Here is an 8,111-nt window from a genome sequence, read left to right on the forward strand (position 1 = left end):
AACACGGTGTTCTTTGCAAACCAAATTGTAAACTTGTGTCCCTGGGATGCACATTAGGCGCCAATTTCAAAAATCCACAACTACCTGCTAGCCAATCACTGCACCTTACCACTAGCCTGCCACGTGGAGTTTTGGCGCGAATGGCACCGAACAAGACTTTTCTATCCATTAGTCACCAATTCCTTCTAGGAGGGCAGAGGCATGCTCAGAATAGACTAAAAACTTCATTTAGCATGCTTGGGCTATGGACAGGTGAACGCTTTCCCCCTCCCATCTCGGGATTTTTCCTTCCTGGAAGTACAGAACACCACGCCACGTGCGGACTACTGTACGCGGACAGTTGGGCGGAGGAACATTTCCCGCTCTTTCTGAACCGCGGAAGCTAGTTCGAGCCGCTGCCAGACTCCCCCAAATCGCCTTTTGCAATCCAGCAGAAGCCCCTTCCTCCAGTTATGCACTCTCCCCGAGTTGGGACTAGTTAAAACCGCAAGTTCGAGCCACTGTCACCCGCACCACGGTTGCACATACACGCCCTATTTTATTTGCACGCCGCGAACGCATCCCAACGGGTGTGCCTCATAACAACTTAGATACAGTAAATGCCACTGAACGCCCGTGTTTGCCCTTGAAACCTGAGCGGGGCACCGTACCGGGCCTATATAAGGGCCGCAAGTTCCAGCCGGCGCCACAAAGAGGTTCCAGCGCAGCAAGCGACCAGGCAGCTGACTCCCAGCCGGAGTCCCGCTTAAGCTCACAGCTTCATCGACAGCACTGCGGCATGGAGCCTGAGTCCAATTGCAGCCAGTGGGACCCTGGCTCAGGCAGCTTGGTAACCATCAAGCAAGAAGAAGAACTACCTGGTAAGTGCCTGGACGGGGACTTGTGCTTTGAGAAACTAGCCGAGAGGAACTTTCCCGGAGGGAGGCGGACGGACGCGACCCTGCGGACCCGCCGCCACTGCTCTTCCTCTAATAGCCTTTCTATTCCTCCTGCTCACACACCGAGGGCTCCAACGCCCTGGTCTCTCATTTGCTTTCCCCTTGCCCAGACGAGCAGCCTACCACCGTGACCTCGGTGATTCCAGAGGCAGGTGACCGCCAGGAGGATGCAGAGTCCGAACTCGAGCGCAGAGCAGCAGTGGAAAACTGCTTTGGCGTGGGAAGATACGGCCTCTGGGGCGACCAAGAGGAGCAGGGGCTGCAGCAGCCAGCCCCCGCGACCCCCATGGCCGCCGAGGCTCCGGAGGCGGCCGCGGAGGCGGCCGCGGAGGCGCCAGAGTTACCGGAGAGGAAGCAGCGCCGCTATCGCAACGTGTACACCCAAGTGCAGGTGCAGGAACTGGAGCACTTTTTCCGCCGCATTCAGTACCCCGACGTGTTCGCTCGGTAAGTGGTCTGCTCCCGGGCGCCCGGTTCTCTTGGGAGCCCCGGTCATTCCCGAACGCCTTCAGCTCTTTCTGAGGACCCTACCCCTTTTCCCCTTCTGTCCGCTCCCTTAACCCTTCCCCTCTCCTCCCCTGGTTCCCCCTCCCCTAATCCTTCTCCCCTCCTCCCCTCGTTTCCCCCTCCCCTAACCCTTCCCTCCTAACCAACGCTTACCCCTCCCTTCCCCAACTCTTCCCCCTCCCCAAACCCTTCCCCTCTCCTCCCCTGGTTCCCCCTCCCCAATCCCTTCCCTCCTAACCAATGCTTACCCCTCCCTTCCCCAACTCTTCCCTCTCCCCTAACCCTTCCCCTTCTCCTCAGCCAAAAACTACCTAATGGGCTCAAAGGCATTGCTTTTTGGGCTCTGGGTTTGCAGTAGGCAATGATAGCTAAGAAACTGGGAAACACTAGGGTAAAGCAAGTGTAGCAGGGTCGGATCCTGATTTTATTTAATTTGTTTGAAAAAAAAATATTTATTTCAAAGGCAGACTTAGAAACGCCGGGGCGGGGTGGAGGGAGGGGGGCGGTGGTGGGAGCCGCGAGGGAGACCTTCCATTCCGTGGTTGGCTGGTTCACTCCGCAAATGTGAGCAATGGTCGGAACTGGCCCAGGCAGAAGCGGGGAGCCAGAAGCTCCATCCGGGTCTCCCAAGTGGGCGGAGTAACCCAAGCACTCCGCCATCTTCTACCACCTTCCCAGCGGTAGGAAGCTGGATAGGAATCCGAGCGCAGGGGGCGCAAACCGCCCGAACTTGGGAGGCAGCGGGTTAATCGGCTGCCAACAACTCTGGCTCCATGTTTAAAATGTTGATAGTTGTTTATCATGAGTTTTTGCATTGCATTTTTTAAATATTAAGATATTGTTCTTACTGCTGAGATTTTTAGAGTGCTTTAGATTTTGTGCGCAAGACCAAGCGAGTCTGCCTGACGGTAATCCCAGCCCTGCCACCTGGCGCATAGTTTTCTAACCAGAAGGCAGAGTTTTAAGTTTTCCAAACCTTGTGACCTTTTCCCTTCGGTGGCCTTTGTGGAAGCCCGTGTGACCCAGATCCCTGTAATGTACCAAGGGCAGGGTTATTCTAGCTCAGCTGAAATGAAAGTCCCAGACTAGTCGGTGTGAGTTTGGGGGGCTGGAGGAGGGGGCTTTCTGGCTGCAGTGTGGTTTAGAGTTCGCTTCTTGGGGGCTCATCGCCCCCTTTTGCAACAAACAAAAATATTTACGTTCCGTGGTATGCAGCTAATATATTACCAAGCACTTTTGCATATATTCCCTTTTATTTAACAACTAGGTTGTTCATGGGCAAACCCTCCTTGAAGCAAGCCCCAAGATGTATTACAGAAAACTGGGAGAAGGGGCTAGAAGCAGTGTACACCCAAATGTTTCATTTTAGCCACAACTCCAACACTGAACATTTGCAATTTCCCCTCCCCCCCTTAGCGCGGAGCTTGCAGGACGCCTGAATTTGACTGAAGCCAGAGTGCAGGTCAGTGAATCTTGAAAAAGAAATTTGGGGAAACAGACATGTTTCTTAAAATAATGCTTTAGGTTTCAAACTGCACATTCTGAAGTTGGTGTGTTTTTCTTGTTGTCTTCTCCACGTTTGGCAAGTAAGTTTTGAATACTGGGGGCCTCGGAGGTGGGGGTGGAAAATGGGATAAGTAAACCCCAGCTTATAGAAATTGCCCATGACCAAAGGAAATGGGATTTTTCTAAAGCGAAAAAGTAGGACTTCTGTCTCCTCCCATCTCTCTTTCTCTCTCTCTCTGTGTCTCCGCACACAGAGTTTGCAGAAAATGGAATTAAAAGATAAATTTGTTTTGATGCAATAAAATTTTTAATCCATGTGTATGCAGGGTCTTCAGAACATTCATGAAAGCGCATATTATGGCCTAGAATTTCTTTATGTTGTTACCAGACTTGTGTATTCACAGTTGGGACACAATACAAAAAATTCATCAAACCTGCATCTGAGACCTAAACAAAAACATGAAGGAATATTAAAAGTTGGAAGAGAGAGACAAAGCAATGTGCCAAGCTCTGGACTAGGCTTAACTGACTAAGGGTCAGCTGAAGGAAGAGATGAACTGGTTACTCTGCCAAGATATTTCAGCAATAAGGAAATAACTTTATCTGTTGAAGTTTGAAAATCTCAGTGGCATAGAGCGTTGCATGCTTTTTTTTTAAAATCATGATGATGACTATTCAGTATAGTAAACCATCCTTTTTCCCCCTCTTTCTTTGAAGGTTTGGTTTCAGAACAGAAGGGCCAAGTGGAGACGCCAGCAGAGGGCACACATGCTGAGAAACATGGCCCCTTTTGTCCTGGGCCACCCTATGGGGCTATTCTTCGAGGGGCCTTACAATGCCATCCCTTTTCTGGAGCCTGCATGGAGATGTGTTCCTATGATGCCACGCCCTCCTGGGCCACCACCTATGCCACCACCCCACCACCGGCCTCCGGCGCCTAATGGGGCACCACCTGTGATGCCTATGCTACACAGGCCACCTATACCACCCTTTGGCCTGGCCCCTGTAGGTGTGGCATGGGCCCCTATTTTCAATGGCCATTTTGCAGGTCCCATTTTCTAGAGTGCAATATTCATGACAGTTTTTCCAAAGTTGTGTGTGTGTGTGTGTTCATTTTGTTGTTTTTGCCAGATATCAATTTTGCATAGGCTGGTACCCAGAGTAAGTCATCAAATTCCTGGTAAATGAATGTAAATGAATTAAATATGTAAGCAAAGTTGATGCACTGTTGTTTTTATAGTTAAAGATTGTATTTTCAATAAAGATGTATTAGCAAAATGTTGGTTTCAAGTGTCAAGTGGGATTAGTGTGGTAGGGATGGTAACTGCCAAGGGAATGCAATTTTAACAGAAGGGGCCGTGTTTCATAAGGTCACCACCAACAGGTCTTGCCCATCTCTAAATTCTCCAAGGACCCGTGTACACTGCCCTACACATCCTCCTTCCACACCTCCCCCTGTCACCCATCCTCATATACCCAGTCTTTTTTTAAAAGATTTATTTGAAAGGCAGAGTTACAGGGAGGCAAAGAGAGAGAGAGAAAGAGGTCTTCCATCTGCTGGGTCACTCCCTAGATGGCCACACCGCCCAGAGCTGCATCGATCCAAAATCAGGAGCCAGGAGCCTCCTCCGTGTCTCCCACATGGGTGAAGGGGCCCAAGAACTTGGACCATTCTCCACTGCCCTCCCAGGCCACAGCAGAGAGCTGGATCAGAGATGGAGCAGGCCCATAGGGGAGGCTGGCACTGCAGGTGGTGGCTCCGCCCACCATGCCACAGCCCCTCCCTCCTCCAGTCTTTTCTGTTGGAATCACAAACATGCAAGGTGGGGGGGGGGGTCAAGTCTCTAGTGAGAGAACTGTATTTCTAGGCAGGCTGTGTTCCATCCATTCTAAGGAGCAGGGGCCAAACCATGCATTTTTAAAGAAAATTTCCTTAAAACGCTACTCACAGGGCTGTAACAGAAGGTGGCAGCCAAACACCTATCCAGTACTTGCCAAATTCTGTTCACTGCCCTCCATTTTGTAGAGGAGGTAGGGAAATAGGAACCAATGTGATCCACAGATCCTGCTTTCTCAAAGAAGGCAGAGGAGAGGACTCCTTCAAGACCAGAAAGAGGCTATTCCTTTTCTCACCTCCACACCTGGGACAGGAGAGCCCATTATTTTAACTTCCCTGGCTAAACACATTCAAGTGTATTTGGTCACCTCCAACATCCTTCAGAGAATCTTAGGTCCTGCTGATTAAATAAAGCAGAACTTTATGGTTTAGTACTCCTTGAAGCCAGAGATGGTCCCCTGAGCAATGTTCCAGAATAATCATTGAAAAAACACAGTCCAACCATTGCTTTGTCCATGCTCTTTTTTTTTTTTTTTTTTTTTGACAGGCAGAGTGGACAGTGAGAGAGAGAGACAGAGAGAAAGGTCTTCCTTTGCCGTTGGTTCAGCCTCCAATGGCCGCCGTGGCCGGCGTGCTGCGGCCAGCGCACCGCGCTGATCCGAAGCCAGGAGCCAGGTACTTATCCTGGTCTCCCATGGGGTGCAGGGCCCAAGCACCTGGGCCATCCTCCACTGCCTTCCCGGGCCACAGCAGAGAGCTGGCCTGAAAGGGGGGCAACCGGGACAGAATCCGGTGCCCCGACCGGGACTAGAACCCGGTGTGCTGGCGCCACAAGGCGGAGGATTAGCCTAGTGAGCCGCGGCGCCGGCGTGTTCATGCTATCTTCATGCAAACCTGCCAGGGTAGAAAACAACAAAAAACAAAAATAGCAGGTGGCAGGCAGGTTTAGGGAAAGAAGCCAGATCCATTGTTTTTTGTTTGTTTGTTTGTTTTATTTGACAGAGTTATGGACAGTGAGAGAGAGACAGAGAAAAAGGTCTTCTTTCCACTGGTTCACTCCCCAAATGGCTGCCAAGGCTGGTGCTGCACTGATCCGAAACCAGGAGCCAGGTGCTTCTTCCTGGTCTCCCATGCGGGTGCAGGGGCCCAAGCACTTGGGCCATCCTCCACTGCCCTCCCAGGCCACAGCAGAGAGCTGGACCGGAAGAGGAGCAACTGGGACTAGAACCCGGCACCCATATGGGATGCCGGCGCTGCAGGCGGAGGATTAACCAAGTGAGCCACGGCGCCGGCCCAGATCCATTGTTTTTAAAACATTTAACTTTTTAGTAAAACCTTTGCTGGTAAGCAATTTCTAGCAATATATGGTACTTTTAAAATAAAATATTTATGGATTGATTTGAAAGGCAGAGTTAGAGAGAGAGAGAGAGAGAGAGAGAGAGATCGAGGTTTTCTGTATGCTGGTTTACTCCCCAAAAGGCCATAGCAACCAGGTCTGGGCCAGGTTGAAGCCAGAAGCCTGGAACTCCATCTGGGTCTCCCATGTAGGTACAGGGGCCCAAGCACTTGGGCCACCTTCCACTGCTGCCTTCCCAGGCACATTAGCAGGGAGCTGTATCAGAAGATCAGCCAGGACTCAAATCAGACACTCCATTACGAGATGCTGGCATTACAAGAGGCAGGTTAACCTGCTGCATCACAATTCAGACCCCAGTACACAGTAATTTTATGAACACAGCCATACTGTGAAATGATTGCAGTGGCTTCGGACAGTGCTGTGGTTGTACAACAACTTTCTCTCAGAGGACTCAGGCTGTGAAGGGGGTGGATATCAAAGACAGTTACATACTCCCAGTTTGAAGAGACGCTGTGCTTTCTCAGGAAAGTACATTTTCTGCTGTTGTCCAATGCTTTTCATTATTCCTTACTTTCAGACATGTCCATGTCCAACACCAGAAAAGGGGACATCCAGGAATGTACCCACACATGCCCATTGCCATCCTGTCCTCGTGATTTTGAAAGCCATTCTTATTTCCCATTGTTGATCCCCTCCTGGTTCAACATCGGGTTTCTCTATGCTTTCAATTCTCTTGGAACTACAAGGTCTGTACAAATAAAAGTCCCAGGATCGCATTCAGCCTTGCCATCCTGAGACTCAAAGCCAGACAGTAACCAAAACACAAATCCCTCAGTCAGTTCTCATATCCAGTCTGACACATGCAATCATAGAAGATCCTTTCCATTTTGGGCTTCCCGCATAAAGTAGAAATGTGAACATCTTTTCTCATCAATGGATAGTATCTTCTAGAGGCATTTTGCTATTTTAAGATCAGATCTTCTTGCAAATGCCAGATGATATAAGGAAGAGTGGTGGGACGAGGACAGAGGAAATATGCAAAACATTGCTACAGGTAAAAAATTTCCCTCCCATCTAGGTTTTAAAATGGAGAGTTTTAAAGTAATCCCACAAAGAGCATTTCTTTTAAAGATCATTTCAAATATCCCACAGGTGTGGGCCAGAAATTAATTATCCTATTATAAAGAAATTAATTTATTAAAAGTTCTTTAGAAACTGGCTGTCAACAAATATGAGGGTATTTCAAAATTTTCATAAAGATGGAATAAAAATAAGTTGATTTGGGTGTAAAATCAGTGAACAGTTTTTTTTTCCTTAAAGTTCACACTGTTCTTTTGAAATTCAATTTTCTCATTTGAAAGTGAGAAAGAGAAACAGAGACAAAGAGAGACAGAAATCTCTGATCTGCTGGTTCACTCCCCAAATGGCCACAACAGCAAGGTCTGGGCCAGGCTGAAGCCAGAAGCCACGAACACTGAGTCTCCCACATGGGTGGCAGGGGCCTAAGTACTTGGGCTATCTTCCGCTGCTTTCCTAAGATCTGCGTTAGCAGGGAGCTGGAATCAGGAGTAAAGATGGGACTTGAGTAACAGGCATTCTGTTACAAGGATGCAGGTGTCCCAAGTGATGTCAACCACTCATGCCAAATGGCCCACCCATCCAATTTTCCCACTCACAGTTTTTTCATAGTACATATTTTCTGCAAGCTTCTTAAAAATTATTTATTTATTTATTTATTTATTTATTTGATAGGCAGAGATACAGAGAGAGAAGTAGAAAGAGAGAGAGAGATCTTCACCCATTAGTTCACTCCCCAAATGGCTGCAATGGCCAGAGCTAGACCGATCTAGGGACAGGAGCCAGAAGGTTCTTCCAGGTCTGCCACGCAGGTGCAAGTGCCTAAGCACCTGGGCCACCATCTACTACTTTCCCAGGTGTGTTAGCAGGGAGCTGGATCGGAAGTGGA

The 8,111-nt window shown here is 49.1% G+C and overlaps 1 protein-coding gene across 1 annotated transcript; it reads left to right on the plus strand.

The window, feature by feature from the left end:
* Positions 1–379: 379 nt before the first annotated feature.
* On the plus strand, positions 380–4,212 carry ESX1 (ESX homeobox 1). The gene is made up of 4 exons (XM_008272828.3): positions 380–860; positions 1,049–1,385; positions 2,862–2,907; positions 3,669–4,212. The coding sequence occupies exons 1-4, from the start codon at positions 779–781 to the stop codon at positions 4,011–4,013; spliced, it is 810 nt and encodes a 269-aa protein (XP_008271050.1). The 5' UTR covers positions 380–778; the 3' UTR covers positions 4,014–4,212.
* Positions 4,213–8,111: the final 3,899 nt, after the last annotated feature.

This window comes from Oryctolagus cuniculus, chromosome X (genome assembly GCF_964237555.1).
Source record: "Oryctolagus cuniculus chromosome X, mOryCun1.1, whole genome shotgun sequence".
Lineage (NCBI taxonomy): Eukaryota > Metazoa > Chordata > Mammalia > Lagomorpha > Leporidae > Oryctolagus > Oryctolagus cuniculus.